Raw genomic sequence first — 27,903 nt, forward strand, 5'->3', positions numbered from 1 at the left:
CCCAAATAACTCATTTTCCCATGAAGCCTTGCGAACTTTACGTCGTTGTGCGTCAACTCCCCAGTCCCCCCTCCCCCTCCCCATCATCACTGCTCTACAGAGGAAGAAAGGGGGAGACGGGTAACCTACAGTGAACGTTGTAAGTGTAGTTTTTATTTATATAGTATATTAAAATACACAGACACAGCTTAAATATCTGCCGGCGTGGCTGCTAATAACGTCCGACCTAGCCCCGGCTTTAGTTCAAATAAATATGAGCGGCAGCGGGCGGCCCAGGACCAGCTCATTCGCTGAGCCTCCCGGAGGTCCCGGATCTGCTGCGGCCGGTGCCGGATCAGGGGTAGCCGGCGGAAGCTCGACAGGAAAGTCCGGGGGTTCACAAGCCAGTGGAAGCAGCTCGACTGGCTTTGGGAATTTGAAGCTACCCAGTAAGTATTATGTTATATTTTTACCACGTGCCCAGTTTACACGTTAAGACGAAGACTTGGACTGTTGGTTATTTTTTTAAAGAAACGTGTCGGGAATTATTTAATGCGGTGGAGCTAAATCTGTTAGCAGGTTAGCTTTGTAGCCAACGCTAGCTATGTTTTTCATTAAAGGAGCCTTGCGATCGAGGGCTTTTATCGACTTGCTAACATTGTAGTTAGCTATGAAGGGAAGCTTAGAACTAAGCCGCTGATATTTCGACTTTAACTAACGTCATGTCATATTTTTAATAAAGATCAGTGGTTATTAGTGCATTGTAACCCAACAATAGCGTTGTTTTAAGCATACACGCTAATATATTGGTCATTAATATCAGATATAATAGTTAGCGGTCTTGCTAACATATTGAAAACCATCTTATATAGGTTATTAATCGTTGTTCTCGGTTGTGTCTTATCTTGTGCTGATGTTTTGCCCCACACCGGTAACGAGTAAGCTGATACCTTTTGTGGTAACTTGAATTCATGGAGATAATCGTCAGCGAAAATCTCTCAATACTGTTCAATCAACTGTTACGTTTGCTCATTAACCAGCAAATATTGACCCTATCTTATCTAAGTGCTCCTTCTGGATGCCTACACTTTAGCAAACAGGGGCTCATCTATGCATGGATTTAGACTGTTACTTTAGAAAAATAACCCCACTTCAGGTCATCTTTAAAATCTTCTGTCTTAGTGTGGGGTATATTAACTGTGTACTTTTTTGCTGGGAGTTGGAACATAGTCACTGTCTTCACCATTTTGCCAACATTTCTGGTGCTCTGGACATCCTGGTTTGCCAGCAGGACTTCCTTCCAGGTAGTCATCCAGGTGTGATGACAGGAACTTGGAAAATGCTCATGTTGCAGTTGGCTGAAACCAAAGTGTGCATAAAATGAAAGCGGCAGAAAAGAATAACATCACATCTCATGTGTTAAATTTTGAGTTTAAGCAGTTACCTATAATTACAGCAGATGAAACGGAAGGAGGGCAAAGAAAAATTTCCTTATCTTCATCCATTTAACAATGAGCACAACTGTGGATAACTTCTTCTTTTGCGTCCCTTGCCTTCTTATTTTCCACAGTTTAATGAATTTCCCCTCAGGGGTTTTTCCTGGCTCACGTTGGCCCTTTGGGGGTGGGAGACTGAATACACACAAACACGACTGGTCTGCCTATAGTTAAGAAACTTATAAATGTTCCTAATACTTTTAAGCATTTTATTATCATACATAGATTTAAGATTGACTTAATTAAACTCCCATTTTAAAAATAAGACATTATGACTATTGCAAAAAACAATAATCATGATTGTTTTGTTCAATAATTCTGATCTCGGTAACACAAGTATTCATAAACTTTGCAAACATGTGGTAGCTAAATCTTTTTCCTAAACTCGAATTATAGCTTTGTTCAAATGAAGAAAATATAATCAAGGGAGAAAAGGTGGTGAACATAGTGAAAGATGCAGTGTCACCTGATCAAGAGTTAGACCCAGATTAGCATGGGTTTTTGACCATAAACCCCCGTCTTGCTAGTAAGCAGCCTCAATGGAGTTAGTGAAAGTCCCAGGCAGCAGCAGGCTCACAGGAGAATGGGTGGCCAGGCAGTGAATGACGGAAAGTCGACAGCCAGTGAACGCCTTGGTTGCACGCCACCAAAAGCAGACCGGATGATAGAGCCTGTGAGGTCCAGACACAAAGACCGTTACCATTAAAGTTTCTTCGTAGGTTCACCCATGTGGATTTTACAGCTTTTACTTCTAGATGCTCATCAAAGGCTGTCTTTATATGATCTTGGCTAAGACTTGGAGAGACAAGTGAAAACACACTGTACTAAAAGAAAGGGTTTTGTCTGTAATGCAAGATAAAGCAAAAATGAATTTTAACAAGTAATAATTTACCAAGATGTTCATTATCATGAACATCTTGTTTTCATAAGATAAGATAAGATAACCTTTATTAGTCCCACACGTGGGAAATTTGTTTTGTCACAGCAGGAAGTGGACAGTGCAAAAGTTATGACGCAAAAATTAGAATACAATAAGAATAAATACAGTACACAGCTGTACAGAATAGAATAAAATAAAATACTATATACAGTAGAATAAAATAAAATAAATATACAATAAGATAAAAATAGAATACAAATACAAATACTATATACAACTGAGTAAAAATACAACGATGACAGAAAGGATTATTGCACTTAGTATTATTGCATATGTATGGATGTGTGTGCTTGATCAGTTAAAGTCTTTATTATGGAGTCTGACAGCAGTGGGGAGGAAAGACCTGCGAAATCTCTCCGTCCCACACCGTGGGTGCCGCAGTCTCCCACTGAAGGAGCTGCTCAGTGCTGTCACAGTCTGCTGCATGGGGTGGGAGATGTTGTCCATCAGGGATGACAGCTTAGCCGCCGTTCTCCTGTCACTCACCACCTCCACTGGGTCCAGAGGGCATCCTAGAACAGAGCTGGCCCTTCGGATCACCCTGTTCAGTCTCTTCCTGTCCCCAGCAGAGATGCTGCCGCCCCAGCAGACCACACCATAAAAGATAGCAGAAGCCACAACAGAGTCATAGAAGGTCTTCAGGAGTGGGCCCTCCACTCCAAACGACCTGAGTCTCCGCAGCAGGTACAGCCTGCTCTGCCCTTTCCTGTAGAGGGCGTCTGAGTTATGTAATCACTACCTGGACCTCATAGAAACCCAACCCAGTGTAATGTTTAAACTACATGGACTCTAAGCTCGCTCGCCATCTCCATGTTTTTGTCTTTCATCCAAACTTAACCCTGGCTCAGTTCACACCTAAACATGGTGTGGATAACCAAGAAAACTCCAGGCTAATTGTTAATCTAAAACGGAGGGGGGGAAAACAGATTTTCCTTAAGTAGTAATTTAGAAGCATAATGTAATTTACTATTGTTAGATAACTTTTCATTTTCCAAATCTGAATTGTAGTTTCTCAGAAAGATTTCTTAAAATAAGCTGTCAGAAAGTAAATATGTGCCACTTGCTGTATTGTTTAATAAAGGGGATCACTGAGCATGTTATCAGGGAGAGGCAGATCATCAGTTTCACAAATTTGGGGAACGTAGAGGGTGGGTATCTGACCTTGGAGAGAAGAGCAGGAAAGCAGAAGAGCGTTTTTTGACGCTCTGCAACTGATCCAGATGCTTTTTTTTTACAGACCTTACATCCAGTTTACAGTCATTTGATCAACGTCTTTTGTTTTTTAGTCCAGCAGTCAGGGAACGTTTGCTCTCGATTAGTAAGGAGCATTAACAGACTGCAGTTATATCACTGCTTATAACCCCTTTTCAGTTGTATAACCTTAAAAATGTCAATCAGAAGCACTAATTGACCACTGAAAAACACTTTGTGATCACTGATGCCAGAGGTAACAGAGCCCAGCTGCAACTGAAGGGAAAAAACTAAAATGTGTGAAATTAATTAGATCTAATCTAAACACAAATGGACAAAGACGTGATCAAATAAATAAGAACACCAAACTGATCGAGGACTCAGTACCAGTTTTCATTACACGCACAGCCCTTTTTTATTAGTGTAACAGTAACATTTTTGTTCATACAAAAAAAGCCTAATGCCTAAGGTAGAATCACTGTTTTCTATTTGTGTCTGTTGCTAATGTTGAATTCTTAGTTGGACAAGAACCTCAAACTATACCTCTCTGTTATAAAGTGCCTGTTTTTTAGAATAATTGAGCTATTTTCCCCGAACATTCTCTCTCTCACATACACACACGTCCATAATTAGTGATATAACATACTGTCAGGAGAGGAAGTGGAATGATGTCAGTCCAGCCACACCAACCTCATTAAGCAAACTGGTATCATCAAGACATGACAAATCCACATTAACAACATTGTTCATCTGTGATATTATGAAGTTCAGTGTTTCAGCAGCTCTGAGTCAGCACTGAACTCCACAGCATCTCTGGGTGTAACCCATTGCTCATGGTTTCCACCCAGTGTGGTATACAGACTTCAAATATAGCAGTAATAGAGCTCTGTGTAAGGTTATTACTGAGCACTGGCAGATACTATTTGAGTATCTTTTTCCATTTACAATACTATACACATACCTTGACTACATTTATCTGATCAGATGGAGAATACTGATCTAATAGTATTTTTCTATGTGGAAGAGAAGGAATTATGCTTGTGTACGACCTCAGGTTCAACATAAACAGCATTCTTTGTAAATTAAAGTGCTACAAATCAATAGATCCAAAAGTATAATTTTACTTGATTTGTGTTGGTGGAATAATAAAGGATGATATCAATCAGTAAAAATTAAGTGGCTTTTTTGGCATTATTCATGTAGTTTATTTTCTCCTAAAACAAAAAAGGACTCTGCGACCGAACATAACGAGTGAGACAGAAGTTAAAGCATCAGCTCATCTGAGCTTTTCAGCCGCGTTGACCACAAGTTGCAGTTTAGTGGGAAAAAAAGGCTCAAGCATAAAACAGAAATCTGGAGCTGGTACTGGTGTTACACACCTTTGAAGTGCTGCTGTGGTGAAGTAAACAGAACATTGTTATATATATTATTACAGTACTCTGTTTTTGGTAACCATTGTCCTTGATGTAAATATGTAAAAAATGTGTATGTTTCTGTTCTATGTCTTGTGTACTGTTTGTTTGTATATGTGTATTTCTTGCTGCTGTTACACCCAAATTTCCCCTTGTCGGACAATTAATGCTGGGCATACACTGTGCGATTTTTGGCTCATTTTGAGCCGATTTTCCAGTCGTGTGACCGTTTTGGTGATTGGCCCGAGTTTCGCCTTCATCGTGTGTCGTGCATCGTGTAGTATACGTGGGGTAAGGGGAGCGATTAACACCTCACGACCAGCTCCCAATCATCAATCGCTTGGTCATAAGAAAATCAAACCTGTTTGAAATCCTGTCGGCCGTCGTAAGGGTGTCACCAAAGCCTCTCACACTGCGCACACGCAAACACAGAAATGGAAGTGAAAAGACGGAGCAGCACGGCAGTGCAGCGTGTGATCTGGACACAAGCGATGGAGGCACAACTTGTAGAACTTTGGCAAGCTCATCCGAGCCTTTTTGACCACAACAACCGTGAAAATAGTTGGATTTACATTGCTGCTCAATCACAGCTGCCTGATCAATGTTTTTCATTAGCAATTTAGCAAAGTTGATGGTGGTGGTGTGCGCGTCTGTGTGAGTGAAAGACAGAGGGAGAGCAAGCGACAGATTTTCTGTTATAACCTTCATTTTATGGACGCACAGTGTGAGCACTCAGGTCAAATCAGAGCATCGGGTCGTATAGTGTGAGACTCTGCATCGTGACCTACGAACTTCTAACTAGGGCTGCTCGATTATGGCAAAAATGATAATCACGATTATTTTCACTGAAATTGAGATCACGATTATTTGACGATATTTATTTCGTCCGCCAGAGCTTATATATATATTTTTTACATGCTGTAGTGCCATTTGTCGGAGCATTTCACGTTGCTATACATCAATACAACTGTTATAGCCCATATTTTTAAAATGTGTATGTATTAAGTCCATAGTAACTACATTAATTGCAAAAAAGTGCAATAAACTACAAAAAAAATTGAAAATCGTTTTTGTTTTGTTTTTTTACATATATTTCTACTTGGAGAAATTTAAGAGGTTTATCCCTCAAAACTTTAAATACAAAAAAGTTGCAAAAAATAGTTTACAACAACAGGAAATTTATTTTGAGTGTCTTCATAGTTTTATTTTTGGAGATACAGCAATTTTTATATACTGCAGGAAAAACAAAAAAACAATCCTATGATGCAAATTTGCAAAGAATGTGCATGTGCATCAAAATAAACTATTTCCAGCAGTGCAATTCGAGTTCTAAGGCCTACAAGTAAAAAAACTACATTTTCCGCGAAAATGACGTCACTTGCGATAGTTCGCGTTGACGTCTTTTTCAATGTGGGAAGTGTTATGAACAGCTGATCGGATCGGCAAAGCGTGTTTCTGGAATATTATGTTTTTGTTCCTGCAAGCGCTTTTTATGCAATTTTTGCAAAGCTATATGTGGAAGGAAACCGTGACCTAGGACAAGCTGATGGCATAAGATGTAACTCCTCTGGTTTCATATGGAAAAAAATTTATTGTGCTAGCTTAGCGGTTCAGGTTCTACAGGGATTTAAAAATAGTTATACAAAACGAGCATGCTGCTCTGACCGGCTTTAAAGGGTTAAGAATAACAATGTATTGAATAATGACTTTAAAAAATAATATAAAATAGTGTGCAAATACTGATAACAGTGCAAGTGTTTGCAATATAAGAAATAAATGAAAAATGTGAACTTTGCAGTGTTGCTCTGTGGTGCAGCTACGACACCATAGCAAAGTTTACACACTGTGTCTACTTGATCCACATCTGACTCCGCGAACCCATAATGTTTCCACACCACTGAAGTTTTTTTTCTTTACCTTTCTTTTCAACGAACGGCAGTCACTCTCCTCTCCAAATAACTTCTGCTTAGCTTTCCGAGCTTCCCTCGGGTCCTCTTAATTGTTGTGACGCGTGTTCGAAATGCAGAGCAGTGCGCTTGATTTGCCACACGGAGCAGCGCGAGAGTAAAGCATGAGGGAGGGGCTAATAATCGGCTCAGTCATTTTTAATGATCGTTGAAAGCCCAGATCGTAATCGTGATTAAAATTCGATTAATTGAGCAGCTTGAGCAGAAGCTGAATAACGCGACTGAAAAAATCGCACAGTGTATGCCCAGCTTAAAGGATTATTCTTATTCTTATAGCAAATTCCAGAATGTTGAGTAAGTATCGGACTGATATCTGATCTATCAGAAATGGGAAATGGAAAGAAGCATTTCTGGCTGTGCCACATTCAGTTTGAAAGCCGTCATGGTTGTACTGTGTAGTTTTGTGACGAGTAAAATCTGTACTGTATATAGTATGATTAGCATCGTTCAGGAAAATGAAAGATGAATGGATTAAAGGGACCAGTAGCTTTGGTGCAATTTCTTTCTGCCACTTACACGCTTATGGAGAGTGCTAATAAACTACTAATGATCAAGTAGTAGCAACCACAAATTATTTTATCAAGTTAAGTGTGTGCTTGAGCTTTTTTACACTTACAAACAAGCTCAAAGGTAATTGCTTATTAAGTGGGGGTGTGATCAGAGTCACTTTGCTCGTCCGTTTGCTCTTATTAGAAACCAAAGCCCTTCACTGGCAGAGGAGCAGACTGCTCATCTTTGTATTCATTATTCAAGACCCTATCATGCCACAGCTGCTCCATATTTAATGTGCTCCCCTGTGACTTAACTTTTTCTTTCTTTCGTTTTTTTAAGGGTGTAAAAATGATGCTAAAATAAAACACAAAGGGGCAATGTAATGTGCAGCTGTACAGCAGTGTGCAGACACCACACCGCGACTGATCTCAAAGCTGAATATTTCCTGCTGACTCGAGGGTAGAGATCAGATCTAGGCCAATCATGTGGATATGCTGCTGGCTTCTATTTACTGTTAACCTTGAAAAAGTTTTGACTGGAAACGTTAGAAATGGGCAAGTATAATTTTTGCCTTTGGTCAGCACTGATCATTCGGAGGTGGTAATCTATCTGACTAAATAATTGTTGTCTAAGCATGTGCTGGAAGGGCAGCTGATGAAGCCAAATCACTTAGGCTAGTCGGGAGAAATAAAATGTTTCATTGTCTGATTCCATTTTGTAACTCAAAGACATAGCAGAGATCAGGAGGGGTCCTGTTGAGACAGGCGAAGTGAGCAAGCCCAGGAAATGGAAGCACCTCTGGGTGTGCTACTGTCCATGCAATGTTATCACAGGCTCTGACGAGCCTTTTGGCAATGGGCTTCTTCTCTGCTCTTCATCCCCTCCCAGTGTCATTGCTTCTGGTGCCCATTTGTCAGATAATTCTTGAACCAACACTTGCACAGTCATAAAACTCTGAGCAGCTACTTGACCCTAACTAGAAGTGTCAGATACTGTTGGGTCTTAAGCTTCTCACTTTGCCTGATTTCCACAAGGTCGAACATTAGCCTGACAGTATCACTGCTCAACCGGTTGGGAACACATACAGTCCAGTTTGATCTAAAGTGGGAAGGTCTAGTAAACCATAACCTTAATAGCCTTAATAATTTTAATGTACAAAGGTAAGCATTCATATTTAATAACTATCCATTAGTAGGACTCATTATGAATGGACTGCAATGTCTTAAAATAAATACAATATGCCACATCTGTACCTGCAGACATCCTTTAGTACAGGAACCCCTGGGCCATGGACCAGTACCGGTCCGTGAGTCGTTTGGTAACGGGCTGCCAGAGTTGAGGCTCTGGTGTGAAATTTATGGTTTACACAGTTTTTATTGTTAACGCGGTTTCCCTGGGTCTTTTCCCGTGTTGTAGTTGTGTATCTTATTTTGAAAGAAATATTTAAGCATTACCATAGCGACCAGAGAGCATTAAAGGGCAGACAGGAGGCTGTTACTCTCTATGTTGTTAGCGCATTTCAGGAGGACGCTGCTAATAAAGTTACACAATTACACGGTGAATTCACTTTTTTTTTTTTTTTATCATATTTGCAAAATACCACAGTTTTTTGTCTTGGTCGTATCATTTTATTTTGTTGTATTTATCTGCGACACTTTAAAGGCCGGTCTGTGAAAATATTGTCTGAAATTAAACCGGCCCATGGTGCAAAAAAGGTTCTCTATTTCTTTATTTACTTTTTATTTTAAATTGCATTACATTTGAAGTTAAATTTAGTAACTGCATGATGTTGAAGTTTATTAATAATTGTATTAAATAATCAAGACTATATATTTTGCTAAGATCAAGCCCATGCTGTTTTATTTTCTTTGGAAACTATTCTGCTATATTTTTTTTTCTCCAAGAGTCTCACAGCCCCACACAGGTTTTACCAATCTAATGGCAGATTTGCAAGCTCTTCTGTTTATTTATTTCAGTGGTTTAAAGGTGGTTGGAAAAAACCTGTTGATGCATTAAATTCTACTAGACGATGGTAATGTGCTTTTACGCACGCACGCACGCACACAAAAAGAGTTGCATAAACTGTGATTTTTGCCATGTTGTTTTATCCTCATTAATTTTGCTTTTCTGTCAGACATATGCCTGTTATTTAAATATGGTATCGATCGAATTGAATCTGCAAAGCTGAAACTGTGATTGATACTTCCATATTCGGTTTGGTGCACAGTTCCCAACCTGACTGTTCTGCTTTAGCCAGGTTGTGTAGCTAAAGCAGCAGCTACAGGGAATTACTACAGGGAATTAATTATATTGGTTAATGTAGTCAGTAATTAGTAAATTTGGCTTTTAGCTGTAATATTTTTTTGGAAAACCTTTTTTGGCCTCAGGTTTCAGGTATTTGTAACAAGAAGGGATTAATCATTGATAGCAGTGTTGAATAAATAGATCATTTTAATGCATGGGTCCAGTATGAAAGACGTTTAGGCTGATTTTCCTCAAGAAAGCAAGGGCAAAGTGTTGTGAGAAGAAGTTCATTATCAGTCTGGATTGTGCCTGAGGAGCTTTTACTTTTACATCATTTTTGATCTAATTTCAGTAGTATTATTTAAGTGCTAAGATGTGTAACTGTCAGGTAAAGCCAAATGTTTTTTAATAATTTCAGGATCTCTAACAAGTTTTTTTTTTTTTTCCTTTCTGTCATCCACAGGAGACAGTGGCAAAGTGACGACGGTGGTAGCCACACCCGGTCAGGGCCCTGATCGCCCACAGGAAGTGTCCTACACAGACATAAAGGTTATAGGAAATGGCTCGTTTGGAGTGGTCTACCAGGCTCGCCTCATCGACACCCAGGAGATGGTGGCAATTAAGAAAGTTCTCCAAGACAAGAGATTTAAGGTATGCTTAGACAGGCTTACCTGGACAGATAATTACAGTGAAGTAAATGCTAGTTTTTCACCTTGTGCAGTTCACTCACTTTTCCTTCGTCTCTCTTTTCCTCTTGCAGAATAGGGAGCTGCAAATTATGAGAAAATTGGACCACTGCAACATTGTCAGGCTACGTTACTTCTTCTACTCCAGTGGAGAGAAGGTGTGTTTGCACTGACCTGACATTTTACGTTGTATATTGTAGAAACTTAGCAGAGCACTGTACTTCCACTCCCTGGCATTTAATCTTCCATGCATCAGTGATGATTCACAGACATGTTTTGGACAAGCCGATCTTGGTCTTTGTTGTACAATGAATAGTTGAATACTTGGAGTTGATGGGGTCCAAGCTCTTTATTTGAATCGCTCAGATTATTGTGGTTTTAAAGAGAAATCACAGACTATGCTTGGCACACTTTTTAAATCTCTGAAGACTTGAGCAAATAATACTTGAGCAGATGACTTTGTGACACACTGACTAGTGAATTAATCTTCTGATGCTGTGGGAACAAATGTTTCAGTCCCTGAATTCCTCAGATCTGGATGCTTAAGCGATATTCTGTTCTTTTAGTTTTTAGCCAAATCTAGTGTAGAGTCACCATATGACTCAGTCTGCCTCTATCATGTCAAATCTGAAAGTAAAAAAGTTAATAAATTAGCTCTTTGCTGGTGTTATTTCAGCATTTATAGTTTAATTTACTTTAGAAATATTTACAGCAGCAAAGCAGTAAACTGTGATCACACTCATAATTGCGCATTGGTTTTAGCATTTAAGTCAGCATCCCTCATTGGCCCTCCTCAGGCACACTGAGTGCTGCAGGTACCACTGCTACAAAGAAAGAATTTAAAGTTGTTCCACAGTAACTAGCAGCTTTGACAGCATACAGATGGCTCTTATTTTAACCTCTTTTTAATTCATTGGCTTTGTGGCTACTTGCAACAATCCAGTGCTGGATGGTAGCAGCTGAAAAAGATTCTCCCATGTTGAAGCTTGTTGAACAGGTGGTTTGTGGGACTCTTATTGACTTTTTAGTGTCTAAGGTTTTGATTGTGACCACAGGGATTAGTGCTACTGCTTTTTCTTTTTTGTGGTGACTGCAGCTTCAGGTCAAAGTATGAAAGCGTTGTTGTCCATACTGCTGTATATTTTTTCCAGAAGACCAGAGGCAGAATCTCCTAAAAGTCTTTATTCCCTCTGAGATACATTTTACAATCCACCTGCATCTATTTTTAGCCACAAATGCAAGTGACATTCTCACACTGTTGAGTCAACAACCAGCATTGTCTTCATGCTGTGTTTGCAGTCCCACTAACAAGAGCCTCTATATTTTTGTAGCCTCATATACTGCTTTTAATTTGAAAATAGCAGGAAAATATTGCTCGTTGCTCAAGGTAGCTTTCGTCAGGTTGTTTCACAGGTAAACTTAACTGTGGTTGGTGGAAACACTGTCATTGGGACAATGACGGTCAATCACTTTGTCCGACATACTTATTACTAGCCCCGGGCCATTGGCTGTATTGACTTCTGCTGAAGTGTATCCCCACTGTCTGGTTGTATCAGCTATATCTTTCTTTCTTTTTCTTTTTTTTTTACACCCCATGCACAATACACTGTTTCATTACATTCATTTGATCTGGTTTCACTTTTGGGACTCGATTTGAAGTGGTTAAGATTCATTTTCCTCCAGTAATCACACAATCCTCTTTGCTTTTGTTCCTCTTTACCAGAAAGATGAGGTGTATTTGAATCTGGTGCTGGATTACGTCCCCGAGACGGTGTACAGGGTGGCTCGCCACTTCAATAAGGCCAAGACCACCATCCCCATCATCTATGTTAAGGTGGGTAGAAACACACACACACACACACTGCTGCTCACGTGAGCATTTCCCGGTCACTGCTATCACCATGTCACTGTATGCATTGAAAAGTGAGTGGTTTATTTATTACTGCCATGTTTAAATCTTGTATATTTCATTTATTAAAAAGGACATTATAACCATAAAGACATATTGTGAGGTCTGTTTGTGAACGCAGACACAGACCACTCTGTTTATCTTCAAACAGAGTTTTTAACTGAGTATCGTTCTCAACCAAGTTGAAGTTTGTAAATGAGGGGATGTTAGAGTTTCAAATTGATACCATGGATGCATCTATTAAAAATCTCTGACAAGTATAAATCCTGGTGACCTTGAATTCAAGGCCAGTGGTAAAGTTTTCTGAAAATCTTGTGAACACGAGAATGAGGGGACGTACGTTTTTCAAAATCTCAGACAAATTAGAATCCTGGCGAACTTGAGGTCAAGGTCAAAGGTCAAAGTTTCTGAAAATCATTAAGGATTAAGGTTTTTTAAATTTAAGCCATTAGTGCACCTACTGGGACGCTCTTGGAAGCTTTAAAAAAATCTGTTGGAAACTGGGAGTAAATTTTAGTTCAGTAATTGCTTGTGGATGTAATAAAAACAGGCAGCTCACCGTTTCAGGATTATGAAAGCAGAAAAGAGGAAGGATGGTCCCAAGGGAAGTGATTTGTTTGCAGTCTTCTTGGCTGTCTGTTTCGGGTGCTCAGTTTGGAGAGTGTTTACGTGCTTACTGTGTGCGAAGCAGCAGAGGACATTATAGCTGTCTCATGGCCCATTTCCCTACCTCAGCCTCCTGCTCCCCTGTGCCTTTGAGATGCATACTGATCTCTGTCACTCTTTCTTTTTTTTTTCTCTAACCGTCTGTCACCATATGCAGGGTCTTCTCCCCCCTCCATGTCTCCCTTGGTGTCATGTTCGCCATTTCATCTCCTCTTACCTCTCTCTGCCCCCCTTTTAACTATCATCTCTTATCCCTCAGTCATCTTGTCTGCAGTATTTTATAATCTGGCCAGCCTGCTGTCAGTGCATCATGTGGGCAATAATGATGATAATGGAGATGATGACGAATTAAGATGCTTACTGTCTGTGTGTCACAGGCACATTTAATGGGCACACACTTAACTGTGTGGTGAATTTCTCATTCCATAACAACATCATCGACCTCGGGTGTGTAGGCAGATGCCAAATAGGAGCTGGCCGTAGATCTTCAGGGAGTATTTTTCACCCTTGTGTTATTTTGGTATAGAAGCACAACACCACAGGCTGCATGAGACAAACGAACAGCTGCTTCTTTCGACAAACCCCTTTACATTGTGCCCAAAAACAGAATTGGGGCACATGTTGATGTGACTAACATATGGTGAACATCTATACAGAATCAGCTGTGCCTACAGATTAAATCATCCATTTTAGTAAAAGTTTAACAACATTTAATTTGCAGCACAATACACGCTGCCCGGTCTCAGGGCACAACGTAGAATGCTGATGAGAAAGTGATCTATTTGTTTGGACACAATCTGTCCAGGTTTCTTTTTTTCCCAACAGTCAGCACAATTGTCAGACTAATGGGAAGTATGTTTCCTGTCTGAAGCACGCTTGTCATCCACACTCATCAGCACAGATTTCTCTCCATGGCAACCAAGAAAACAAGCTTTGAACAAAGTGGCAACTGTCGTGTTTTAAACCAAACAATGAGCTCTTTCTGAATCTGAGTAGTTTTTAAATGCATATAAACCTAACAAGCTGGTTAGCTATTGGTAATTAGTAACTTATTTAAAACAACACAATTGACGCATAAGCTTCTGCTCGTTGTAGGAAGTGAACTATGGTCTCTGGTGGAAGCGACACCATCACTAACACCATGTGGACTTTTTCACCCTTTAAATGTGGAAAGTAGGGCTGCCACAAACGATTATTTTGATAGTCGACTAGTCACCGATTATTTTTGCGATTAGTCGACTAATCAGATCATGCATCCATTGGACGTAAAACATACAGCTTATTGCACCAGCAGCATCTGCTCTTATATAACTATCATTAGCTTACAGCTTTAAGTGTTTACTGTATGTGCTAACTAAAAATAAAGACAAGATGATAGTTTATTAAATTTTAATGAAATTTGCAGATTGTTTCGGTGAAGTAAACTCCTTGCTATCTAAAATATAACGGGACACCGGAGTATATTCTCGAGCATCTCACACTTCTGACAATCAGCTGTGTAAAAACTATAACTTTAATCTCAGCCAAACCGATTTACTCAGGAACAAATAAAATACTGAAAAAAGCCAAACAATAACATTTTGAAGTTATCTAAGTGACTTATATATATTTAACCTGAGTAGCGAAAGACAGCAGTGGGTTTGAAAACGATTTGCCGGGAGTCCGGGGTTCTCACGGGCTCTAGTGAGCCTTGCCCCCGGCTAGCTATCGAGCTAGTGGGTAACAGACGTCTCCGTTGAGGCAGAGGCAGCCAGAAGGGGACGGGGGGGGGGGGGTGTAGCCTCCTCTGCACCCTGGTGACATATCCCTACTCCAAGGCCCTGCATGTGTGGGTGGTTGTGGTGGAGCGGGAAGAGGGAGGCAGCTGGAGAGTAGGGGTATGTCACCAGGGTGCAGAGGAGGCTACACCCCCCCCCCCCCCCCCCCGTCCCCTTCTGGCTGCCTCTGCCTCAATTTTATCCCACAACTTAGACATTCACATTACTCACACTCTCATTACACATACATATAGGATCTTGGGGCACGATACACGGAGTCCAAATTACCATCAGGGTGTACACCTCACCCCTGGCGTCGTTGCCCACCTCTCAATTTTAAATACACGTAGACATTGAGGGCTAGCAGGAGGGACTATGCGCTTACCTGCTGCTCTCTGGCAGGTAGCTCCAAGCCCTCCTGGGTTTTAAATGCACCTTAGAAAACACATGCATCAACACTACAATGAGCGGGTGGAGGGAGGTTTGGAGTCTTCTCTCACCCCCATTCTCTGCGGCCTGCGGGGGGGGGGCTAGGAGGAGGAGTTGGCCGTCCGACTGCGGTCTGGAGTGTGGGGCCTCCCTGCTGCTGCAGAGTCGGGGTGGTCTGCCTCTCCCCACCGCAGGGAAAAGGGTAACACCACCTGGGTCTGGGTGCAGTTCCCCCCTCCAGGGGCAAGGGTACCTAGACCCGGTTCGTAGAGTACGCTTGGGGAGTGTGATCGTGTGTACAGTGTCTCTTTATGTCTGTCTCCACGTTGGTTGAGTGTGGAGTAAGTGCATATGAGAGCATGAGGATGGGAATGGATGTTTGTATATGTGTGTGCCTGTATGTCTGTGTCTATATGTCAGGTTGGGTATCAGACGCCACCTCTCTGGGGACATCTCAGGCCCTCCAAGGTTTGAAGGCCTATCTCCACCCACCACCACTTCCCCTGCCAGTGGCGGACTCCCTCAGGTGTCGGTGCGTTGGTGGTTCTTTGTGTCTGGGGGTGGGCGTCCGGGTACACACCGGCTCACTCCTTGGCGGCCGCTTATCGGGGCCTGGAGCCTGGGGCTTGCTCGGGCCACTTCGGAGGTGGGGTGCCCCCGGCCTCTCGGCCTGGGGCTCGGTCACTCAGGCACAGCTGGCTGCCGCCGGAGCTCACGGGCGCGTCACTGCAACTCCCCCTGGCTTCTGCTCCGCGGCTGCTGAGTGAGCCCTCATCTGGGACTCTCCTCAGCTCTTTCTGGGACAGTGGCGCGGCTGCCCCTCTGTTGGTCTTCCTTGGTCTCTTGTGTTCTGGGGGCCTCTGGATGTCTGGAGTTTTGATCTCCTCCATACCCGCTTCACACCCTGGAGGACGGGGCTGTGGCTCCCCACACTCCCTAGCAGATCATTACATGGAGAAACCTTTGGAATGCAAGCATGCTGATCCACACAGGTATGCACACAGGTGTACACACGGGTATTCACAGACGCGGACTACAGCTTTCTTGGCTGCTGCCTCAAAGCACATTGTGCGCTGTCTATCTTGCGTGCTGCACAATATCGTTTATTACTTAGTATCTACTGATATCTACTGCTAGCTAGTTTATTGTGATGGTGCTGGTTTTTTTTATTATGTTGCTCTTTGTTGTTTGCTTTCTCTTCTGTTTTTTTTTCTCCATACAGGTGACCCAGGTGTTTTGTTTTTTTTGTTTGTTTGTTTTTTTTTCTTTCTTCCCCCCCTTCTCACCGTCTCTTCTCCCCTTTGGTTTTCTTTCTCTCCCTCTCTTTCTTTCATTCTTTCTCCCTGTCCTATCCACCAGTCATGTCTGTCCCATTTGTAGCAACTGAAAATAAAATAAATTCATAATTATAATAAAGGTCAATCAAATGGACCAATATGGCAAGGCCATGATGATCCACTTGGTAAAATAAATCCGCTTGGCATCTTTCTTGGCCTTAAGACAACAATTCTGATGGCTAAAGATCCAAACGGGACAAAAAAAAAAAAAAAAAGTTTATAGGACCAAATCCCCAGGAGGAGTTCGTTAAAGTAGGAAAAAAAAAAAGAAAATCATATATCACTACATTAACAGTCATGGCTATTTAGCAAGCTGCTATGAGACTGTGTTGGTTCATCTGCACCTTCGTTTTTGGCTCATTCTGATCCTTTTAAATGCAGAGTGTGCACTTAAAATTCCTCCGATTTTATAGCACGTTATTTATCTTCACCAAAGCCATTAAATTTGTGATACTGGGGCGTCCCGGCTTGTCAATCTTCAGTTTAGTATTTAAAAGAATGTATGCAGTGAAAATAATTGGCTGCTCTTAAAATGTCTAAAAAATTTGCTTTTCTCCAGATAGACAGGAATACTGTTTTCTCCTTTGTGGGATGAAATAACACGCCTATAATAAAACATGGAATTGCAGTGTAAGTTCACTGTGAGAGAAGCTAATAATTCTTTTCTTTTTTTGTCGTCAGTCCTGCAGCAACAACTTGTTAAACTGAAAACAATGAACTATTTATTGATTATTTTTATTCATCTATTGATTTTCTTCCACTTATTCGGTTCATATCTCATTTAATTTATTAAGTCATGCCTGTATTGTTTTTCTTTCAAACTTGTATATTGTCCTAAAAATAAATTGACTTGCATTTCATGTGATCTTAAAAAACATGAAAAATGAAAACGGTGCAGGAATCCTGATGGTGGCTTGTAGCTAGGACGTCTCCAGTGAGATATAAATGGCTTTTGTTCTTAAATTGCTCTTTTTTTTTTTAGATTTGTTTGATTTTTGTCTGAGTTGTTAAACACTGTTGGGCATCGTGTCTCTGTCTCCTCCTCAGGTGTACATGTACCAGCTGTTCCGCAGCCTGGCCTATATCCATTCCCAGGGCGTGTGTCACAGAGACATAAAGCCTCAGAACCTCCTGGTGGACCCAGAATCGGCCATCCTCAAACTCTGTGACTTTGGCAGGTCAGTAACATTTCCCGCCTGCGGGCAGATCTGTCTGTCTGCATTTTTCATTTTTGCATTGTAGTGACCATTTCTGTCTCATTGTGGATATTTAGTTTGCTGTCTGTTTGTGTAGCGCTCTTCCTCGGGCTCCGCTTTCCCTGTGTGGATCACTCATGCCTTTTTTATGTCTGGGTCGCTTACATGCTACTGTGAAAACAAACACACTGGCAAATCCAAGGTTCACACCGACTGCGAGTCTCATCCTGAACTGTCTGTTTTCTGAATCCTCCAGTGCAAAGCAACTAGTTCGAGGGGAGCCAAATGTTTCCTATATTTGCTCGCGGTACTATCGTGCCCCAGAGCTCATATTTGGTGCCACCGACTACACGTCCAATATTGACATCTGGTCAGCCGGCTGTGTGTTGGCCGAGCTGCTGCTGGGTCAGCCCATCTTCCCCGGAGACAGTGGTGTGGACCAGCTAGTAGAGATCATCAAGGTACAGTAAGAGTGCTGTAAACAGTGGTACAGCTGGGCAATACCACCGCCTCTTCTTCCTCTACCTCTTTGCCCCCCCCCCCCCCCCCCCCTTTTTTTTTTTTTTTTTTTTTTTTTTTTTTTTGCACAAGTCGAGGAGCGTGTCAGGTTACATTTCACTGTGTGTTATACTTGTATAACTATGCATGTGACAAATGAAGAACCTTGAACCTTGTAATATTGTAAATGTAGGATTGTTTATAAAGGAACTGCATATTGAAGAAATATGGAGGAAAAAACATGCTTGGTCGAGGTCAGGGCTGCACAACATTTTTTTTTTTTTAACTTGGTCCTTCAAAAGCAGCTCTGTCTTAGAAAATGTTACCTTTCATTTTGTTGTGTTTAACAAACTTAAATATTAGAAAACATCTCTGAATGAAGAAAATATAAATATGCACAGATGCACATTGTGAACAAACACAGAGCCGTATTCATGAATATGAAAAAACTCAGATAATGATCTTTTCTGTTATGACTTGTGACTCTTAAGTGCTTTTGGTTTAATACCACTCAACAAAGAAAAGACCAGGATCTTTTCCTATTAGTATTACTATTTATGCATACATTTTTGTATGCATGCCGTGTTTCAAAGCACTTTTAGGTGTGTTCACTCAGGGTTGAAGTATGAGTCCATTTTCCCACACTTAGCTATCTGGGCTTCCCGGGTAAGCTGTACAATTTATTTATTTTTCATCCACCTCAGACAACGACTGGATCAATTTACTAGCAAACAATTCCCTTCCCTTCTTGTGTTTTCATACCATTATTATATTGCTGTTGTCCCCTTAGACTCCCTCGTCTCACTGTTGGACAGGCCCCAACACATATTGAGATGGGTTTATTGTAATGTTTAAAATCATTAGGTGTGTACTCATATTTGATGATAGCTGGTATTAAATAGGCAAAAGACAGCCTGAGGGCTAGAACCAGTCCAAAAATGATCTCAATACAGCTTTGCAGCATCCTAAAAGGAAAGCAAAACAATCCATCAATAATTAATAAGAGGCAATATAATGCAAAGGAATCTCAAGGTTGTCTGCAAAGAGGCTGGACTGCCATTTAACTTAATACCAATGCAGTGTGTTTCATCTGTGATCTCTGAAGTAGTGCATATCAGACAGTTGCAAGATTCAGACTCATTTATATAATGTAATGCAAATAAATGTTAACATTTCACTCCTGTTTGGCAGGTTTTGGGGACGCCAACAAGGGAGCAGATCCGGGAGATGAACCCCAACTACACAGAGTTTAAGTTCCCACAGATCAAAGCACACCCTTGGACAAAGGTATGCTCCCATTACTGGACAATATTGACGTTGAGAGGTTTACCTCTCTGAATGCAGTTACTGTTGCTCTTTAGAGAAAACGTCACACTAAACTAATTTTAATGAATCCAAATTCATGCTAGCATTGATCATCGATACATTTTCTTTCTATCTCCTATCAGGTGTTTAAGCCTCGTACCCCACCGGAGGCCATTGCTCTCTGCTCTCGACTGCTGGAATACACGCCGGTGACCCGGCTGTCGCCACTGGAGGCATGTGCGCACGCCTTCTTCGATGAGCTGCGCCAGCCGAACACCCGCCTCCCCAGCGGGCGAGAACTTCCGCCCCTATTCAACTTCAGTCCCGTTGGTCAGCATGTCCTTTTTTTTTTTTCTTCTTTCCTGCAGTCTGTTTCTTGCACAGATTATCAGCTGTTATTTATATTGTATCAGTATCATTAATCATGTTTTCTTTGCCCTGTTCTCTCAGAGCTGTCCATTCAGCCCCAGTTGAACTCCACACTCATTCCTCCTCACGCTCGTGCACAGACATCGCCTGCATCACACGGTACGTTATTAAATGGGCTTTAAAAAAAAAAATTATATATATATATATATATATATATATATATATATATATATATATATATATATATATATATATAATTTTTTTTTTTTTTGTCTGTAATTGTTAAAACTTGTGCTTCCTCTTTTCCCCTGCAGAGGGCAGTGTGTCAGACAGTACCGCCCAGCCCAGCTCAGCACCTAGCTCCATCAACAACAGCACCTGAGCATTCATCCCTCTGTCATATTTTCTGTTTTGTCTTCCCCATGTTCTTTTTACTTTCCTCTGCTCCTCTCCCTCTCAACCTTCCTCCTGGCTCCAAACCCTTACAATACAAGGAAAAGAAACTAGATACACCCACGTAAAAACTCAGCACTGCTATTTCCCCTGAATATTTAACCATTTTCAATAAAATGCTGCACCTGCAGCTGTGGGTTGAGGACATTTAGGTAGTTGTGCTTGGGCTTATTTATAGGATGCAGGCCCAAGTCCAGGTTGGCTGCTGTCTGACCTCTTAGGATGTTTAGGAGATGAGGAGGGGGCTTGTATATATTATGTGGATTATCTGTAATATAATCAACAGTTGGCTTTTATCCCTTTTTTTCTTTTTTAGTTCATTTTATTTGAATTTTATGTGTGGCCACAGTGCCATTGATTGGGATCCTGATTGGCTAGTTAGTGCATAAGGCCCGACTGGTAGACAATCATCCTTTGTGGGGTCAAAAATGCCACACTTATACTGTACAGCTAACTCTGTGGACTGTCTGTCGCTTTCCACTTAAGTTGTCAGTTCACAAAGGCCACTGGTGAACAGATTCACCAGAGGAATGATTTGAAACAAAAAAAATCTCCCAGCGAATACAGTGTTGGCTCAAGATTGTGCGTGTCATTTTAGATAAGAGGTGGTTTTAGATTTTTATTACAGAGAAGAGCTCCCCAGCCCGTGTTCACCGTTTGTTTTCGAGTATTAGCTCCAGCACTGCCTTTTACGTGAACGAGAGGGAGTTTTGTGCGAGCAGAGCGCACATCTTCAGTTTTTTCTGTATAAGCTCATGTCGTCATTTAAGCTGGAAACCAAGAGTTTCAATTTAATTCTCAAGTGAGTATTGCACATCTCTAAAAGGGAGTAGAGGGAAGCAAATGTTGGTGGGGGGCTCCGGCTACATCTCAGAGTAGCCTCGGTGCCTCGCCGTGTTTTGAATGATGTTGCTGTTCGTATCAGCCTGATTATGTTGAAGAATGCTGTTTTCGCCGCTCACACCATCACTGGCGCCGCTTATTGTTTGTGCTGGAGGATGACTGTGATTTCATTTTGTGTGTCGCCAGAGTGTTGAAACCATCTTCGCCCCTTCCCAAAGCAAGTCCGCCTGCAAAGCTCATATCATGTTCTCCGCGCCATGCGGTGATGGTCGGGAATGATTCACGCAGCTGGCAGTCCTCTGTGGGCGTGGCCAGTTTCCTCTCTTCCAACACGCATGTTCAGCCCATGTCGACCACGCTGTTTTACTTCCACTAATATCAGTAATAATCTGACCAGAAATTATGCTCGAACCCCTGAAATCCAACAGCTTTTGGAGCCTCCCCCCTTCCATCCCTCCTAGTCTTCATCCCTCTGGCTTCAGATTCCCCCTTTTCTTCTTTTTTTTTTTTTTCCCCTGCCCACTGCTAAACTTGTAAATATCAAGTACCTTTTATTTTATTTTGGTTTTTTTTTTTTTTTTTGTTATTATTGTTATTATATTGTTGTTCCTGTAATTTTTTTTTCTCCTCTAGTAGACCGGCGCAGCAGCGTCCGGGTGATTATCCTCAGTCGCAGTCTGTAAATACGATTTCATTTCAGTCCCTGGTTCACGAGGGGAAAACAGAACAAAACGTTTCATTTTTATTCTCTCTCCCTCCACTTCTCTCTTCAGAGCGGCCCCTTTTCCCCCATAAATGTTGTCATAACTGTTTTATTTATTGTGTTGTGGGTTTTTTTTTTTTTTTTTTTGATGGGTGGGTAAAATTGAGGGATTCTTTTTTGTTTTGTTTTGTTTGCGTTTTTTTTTTTAATTCCACATTTTAGTCTAGCAATTTCACATGCAAAATAATTTCACATCCAAGATACTGTACTCGGATCCAGATGTTGGAGCGCGTTGTCCAATCCGTGGTCTCATATGAATGCAGGTGCACTTGCTCGCCAACAGGTGGAACTCCAGTTTTCCATTAAACTTCAATGTGAAGGGAATGTTACAAGCCTCTGGATCTGTGGGGTCGTGGTGTTGGGAGGGAGCACGGGTCACTGTATGCGTGTGTGTGTGTGTGTGTGTGTGTGTGTGTGTGTCTGTGTGTGTCTGTGTGTGTGAGTCTGGAGGAAAGGGGGGAAATTAATTTGTCCATTGGCATTTATCATCTCCTTTGTCTGACTCACCTGTTTTTTCATTTCTCTGTGCGTCATGTGACTGTAACGGGCTTGGCCTGTTAGTACGCTGTGCATGCTTCACAGATGGTGAGTTTCTCGAGCACAGCAGCAGGGAATATATGTGTGTTTGTATGCGTGCTGGCAGACCATGGACATTATTACCTGTATTTTTTCCAAAATGAAAAACTGGCTATATGTGCTGTTTTAATATCTGTTTTTCCCCGTTCTGATCTGTCACACTCTGTTGTGACCCTGCTCTTTAAACCACCCCTTGTCCAAGAGTGGAATATACTAGATGGGAACAGAACAGTTGGATAAAGGAGATGATGATGATAATTAGAGAGGGATGGGGGGAGAGAGACAGTTTTTGTTTGTTGGTATAAATAATTAAACTCATTAATAAAGTGATGAAACTGTACCTGTGTCATGACTGAGTTATAATGGGTAGTTGAGTTGTATATGGAGGATAGAGGACATACTGGCATTACTATACAGTTTACAATACTGTGAGATTTACTTAATAATTTTAAAAAAAATGATTGTAAAAGTTCAACATTAACCACAATATTAACAGACATACAGGCTTTAAAGGGGAACTGTTGTCCAACTAAATATTTTCATTCTTTCATCATGCCACAATATACGCTTTATTTATCTTATCCCGATCCTTGGCTCAACCCCAAAGTTCATCCACTGTAGCTTCTCTCCCTTTAAAATCCTCCCATATTGGGTGAAATGACTCTAACCATTCATTTATGATACATAGTGATATGAACCTTGAAATCTGAGTCAAAATGCACTTTTGAAGTTTCTCCACTGTATTATATCAGTGCTTGAAGCTGGTTATAGAAAAGTCAGCAGGAAAAAAAAACAAGATTTAGACTTAAGGTGTGTGTGTGTGTGTGTGTGTGTGTGTGTGTGTGTGTGTGTGTGTGTGTGTGTGTGTGTGTGTGTGTGTAAAAACTGGTTTGGCTAAAGTTTTTCAAGAATGTTTAACACAATGAATCACAGCCAGAAGGTGAGATTTGTAAGGCTCAGAACTGCTGAGGACCAAAGTTCAGTCCACCCAGGTGTACTTTGAAGGGCCTCTAATTTGAAAAATGTTGACAGTAGGAAATTAAGTAATTATTAAAAATAAATAAAAATCAGCTAATTCTGAGGTTCTTGGAAATATTTTTCAAATTTGTTTGATCTGCAATTAGACACCAGAACTTAAGAGGTCTTTAAAGTGTGTAAATTTTTTTTTTTTTTTGATAAACCGACTATTAAAGGCTGTTAAGTTCCAGGATGCTTTCTTTCCCGTATCTGAGGTTCAATGTGTTTTCAAAGTGTTCTTTAATGTTTTGTACAAGTTAAAAAAGCTTCCGTATTATTCAGTCCCATTATCTGAATGGCAATCTACAGTAAGCTCTGAGAGGGTGGTTTACTGATTTACTGCAGCTCAGTTACCAAACAGAGCTGAAGACTCAAAATACTAAATAATAACTGAAAATAAAAACTGAGAACAGAGACTCGCCAATAATAAACAATAAATCCAACTCAAAACGCTGGGACCAGTCAGTGACTGTGACAGCTTCAACAGGTTTGTCCTACAGTTAGGTAATTGTTATTTAACTTTAATACAGATGATGTGGATCTGAACTAAATGTAAGGCAGTACATATTTATGCATTTTGATGTGTAATTTTTATAAAGTTGCTCATCAGGTATGAGTCTCTGGATTTTGCTTTGTGTGAAACCTTTTTAATGAAAAGATTAATGAAATGAAGCTCTGCAGCAGAGTCAGTGTGGATCAGCGAACTCTGGAAAGGATCATTTGAATAATGAAGAAATCAGAACTGTTGTTATGGAAACCATGCTATTGCAAATGTCACTGAAAATGTTTTTGACCTTGACTGATGAAACCTGCTCCTCTGGCTGTATCACACGCATCAACGAGGGGTTTCTGGGATGGCTTTCTTTTACCTAGTTGGCCCTCTTTTGGCTTCTTGTTTCAAGATGACCTAGCATCACATTGAATTCAAGTCTCATTCGACTCTGTGACCTTAAGGACCTCAAACACGGCTGAATTTCTTCATGGAGTCTTAACAAGAGCCCACACTGCTGCCTCAGAACGACTCAGACTTTTCAGTCAGACGAGTAAAAGATGGAGAGAATTTAATGAAGTCTCAGGTTGTCCTTTGTTCTTTTGTCTTACTCAGTGTTCACTAGAAAATATTTATAAGCACTTGGACAACCTTTGCTGCTCAGTACTAAACTTTCATGGTTTCCCTTAAGGCTGCCCCTCAGGTTCAGCTAACATTAATTCATACTTTGTCTTTGTACAGCCGTGCAAAGGCCTTGTTTGACTTTCAGGATGAAGTCTAATTGTCTGATAACTGATGAGGAAAGAGTTAAGTTTACAAAATATCAGCACACTCTGCAAGTTACAGTTATGTTGGCATTTTTTGCACAAAAAGCTATTCTGAATTACTTTTGTTGATATAGATTTTTTCTGCCACCAGAAGTTGACTCCAAGTTATTTTAGTGACTAACATGACTGACATAACATTGCTGTACCTGAACTGTTTTCTTTATCTACGACAGATATTTCTAAAGTGTTCCAATATAATTATGGCTTTCACTCATTTTTATGCATAAAGGAGTTTTGGCATCACAGTTTCAGCAGATCTTTATGTCAAACTTAGCTAGTGTAGGAGGGACTCACTGCCTTTCAGCTGCCTCTGAAAGTTACAAACTGTTCATCCACACAGTGATCAGTAACTAGTCCATAAAAATTGTACAAATATCCGTGAAGGCTGTAAGTTTGTCTGCTCTGGGTGTTCGGTTGTCAAACCTTGTGTAGTTCAGGATACTTGTGAATCTTGTTCTAGGTCTGTTAGCCATGATTCACTTCAACACATTATAATGTACTGAGAAGAAGTAGAAATTTACCTTAAAATCAAAGCCTATAATGCTAAGAATTCGTGGCAAATCTATGGGTTTTTTATTTTATTTTATTAAAAATATCACAGCAGCTCATGTAATCCTGGATTACAAATGACCCCAAACGGTCACATATCACAACTAAATGTATTTTTTTTTCTCTCTTTAAAAGAACTCAACGTTGTAGTTCAAGCAGCACTGAACACAATAACATGTGTACTCTCTCTTAGTTTTTGGGTTATTAACTTTTAAATTATGATTAGACCTTTTTTTATAGTATAGTTTTCCCTTCCTTCTACAACATCATACCATCATATCTCACTCAAAGGCATTTAAAATAGCTTGTGGCTGAAGGTGGCTTTACAAATAAATTTGCCTTCATCCATCTGTTAGAACATAATTAAGAAAAGTATCCAAATCGGATTTATTATAATTATAATTTGTTGTAAACATTCAGTGGAAACCCTAAAGTTGATTACAACATACACTGAATAACATGACCTTAATACAATAACCTGTCACGTAGTGTCGTTACTTACCTGAGATTTGAAGGATGCGCCCTCTTTCAATTCTAATATTTGATGCATTAGGTCATAATACAAATAATCTGATTCTTAGAAAAGTGTCCTTTTTGAAAGGCGAGACCAAACACTTCATACCAACCATGAACTAAAGTATTCTGAAGTCGAATGTGAGGCCATCTGTTCGACAGCTAAGGCTTGGGCCAAATTGGGTCATGCAACCAGATAACGATCCCAAACACAGCAGCAAATCTACAGCAGAACGGCTGAAAAAGAAAACGGTCGAAGTCCAGGCCTCAACCTGCAGGATCTTAATAGAGCTGTGAATAAGCAAATATCCACAAACCTCAATGAACTGAAGCAACGCTGTAAAAAGAAGACTCGTCCAAAGTTTCTTCAGAATGATGTTCTGAAGAATGTTCTGATGTTCATTTTGTTTGAGTTTTTACTGAATTAAAGACATCACAGGGTATTATATCGCATGTTGCTGATCAGGTTGGGTTGTGTTTACCTTATTTTAAGACCTCGTAGGGACTAGATGTATTTTCATTATGTCCTAACATGGAAAACCTACATGGAAAATACAGGATTTCATGCCAGCCCATCCTGTCGCTGAGTGTAGTGATGAACACATTAAAATGATCACCTGTAATTCTGTTTTTAATGTATTTTCCAGAAATTGTGTGGTTGTAAAGTTGTTTGTATGCAGGTCTTTCACTTATATCTTGTTATCAATGAAAATGCCATAGCAGTTTATATCAATGCCATTTAAAATCAGTTTGCACCTGATTTGAAGTCAGTGTGAATAATGAGAAGTCCTCAATGTGCTCAGGGGCAAAAGGGTTCAGTGACATCTGTGCAAGCTCAATTTACCTTTAGCTACATGACTATTAACCTGTAGCCACTCGAGCACACCCACAGCTGAAACTGAGGTCTAACCGAGGGAGATGTTAAGAATGCAGAACAAGATGATGCAGGTGAGTAATCAATGCAGCGTGACAAGACCGCCCTGTTCTCCTGCGAGGTGCAGTCTCTGAACCGCAACAGTCAGTGAAAAGTTGTCATCATGGTGACACGATGCGTCAAGTTTGAGTAATGTTATTCTGTCTTTGTGTGCCCATGTCTGTGTGTGACCCTGACACATACCATTTGGAATCAAGTTTAGCGCTCAGGTATAACAGTGCAATTTTAAGAAATAAACAGAGCGGACTAAACTTGAACTGACTTTTATATCTTATATAAGGAATTTGCAATGTATTGCAGTTTATATAGCACAGAAGAACATTTCTATTAAATTTAATTCCACCCTTTTTTTAAAGGGCACTTTTCAGTCCAGTTCAAAACTATTTTATTTATATACTGCAAATTTACAACAACAGGGAAAAGAGCAAAGAGAAACAAGACAAAAATTGACTTTTGAGTCTGAGCAATAAACTTGGGATATTCCAATATCAATAACAACAGACAAAATGCAATAAACCATGAGTCAAATCAATTCTTTCTTTTTTGTGTGTTTTTGGCTTGTTGCTGTACTATGGAATACATTTCGGGCCTCCGTGATGGTGTTATGCAATGAAAAAACGAATCTAAACATTAAAAAAAAGAAAACCTTTGCAGTGTTGTATGTGTAAACAAATACTGTTTGTCTATACACACATTTGCTATATTACCAATGATGCTGAAGGTTTCAGTGCTGCATGTACTAAACTTTCTTTAAATAACTGTGACAGAAAGACTTCAAATATAGTAGTAAGAGGAGTATTCATTTTAAAGAATGTTTAAACGTCCTAAGAAAGCCAGGACTTTATTAGTTGGTCTAAATTCGTTTGTAAAGTGCGATCACTTTAAAATAGTGATAAATTGATGATTTGTGGTTAAACTTACAGACATATTTGTTTTGTAGCACTGTTAGTAATTGAGGGCCAATGATTGACCTCTTCACGCGTCTTGATGCTCCTGGCGCGCTTTTCGACTACAAACTCTCCGTGCTATGTGTCCTCGAACGCTATTGGCGCATTAAGTGACCGA

General features: G+C 40.5%; 1 protein-coding gene across 1 annotated transcript; it reads left to right on the forward strand.

The window, feature by feature from the left end:
- The first annotated feature begins 11 nt into the window (after positions 1–11).
- Positions 12–22,846, forward strand: gsk3ab (glycogen synthase kinase 3 alpha b). The gene is made up of 10 exons (XM_085423350.1): positions 12–428; positions 10,185–10,372; positions 10,482–10,565; positions 12,131–12,241; positions 17,553–17,683; positions 17,958–18,162; positions 19,391–19,486; positions 19,648–19,834; positions 19,955–20,032; positions 20,188–22,846. Exons 1-10 carry the CDS (start codon positions 254–256, stop codon positions 20,253–20,255), a joined length of 1,323 nt encoding a protein of 440 aa, XP_085279476.1. The 5' UTR covers positions 12–253; the 3' UTR covers positions 20,256–22,846.
- Positions 22,847–27,903: the final 5,057 nt, after the last annotated feature.

The sequence above is a fragment of the Rhamphochromis longiceps genome, linkage group LG11 (assembly GCF_057381845.1).
Source record: "Rhamphochromis longiceps isolate RC_006_pf linkage group LG11, R_longiceps_female_GT1.1, whole genome shotgun sequence".
Lineage (NCBI taxonomy): Eukaryota > Metazoa > Chordata > Actinopteri > Cichliformes > Cichlidae > Rhamphochromis > Rhamphochromis longiceps.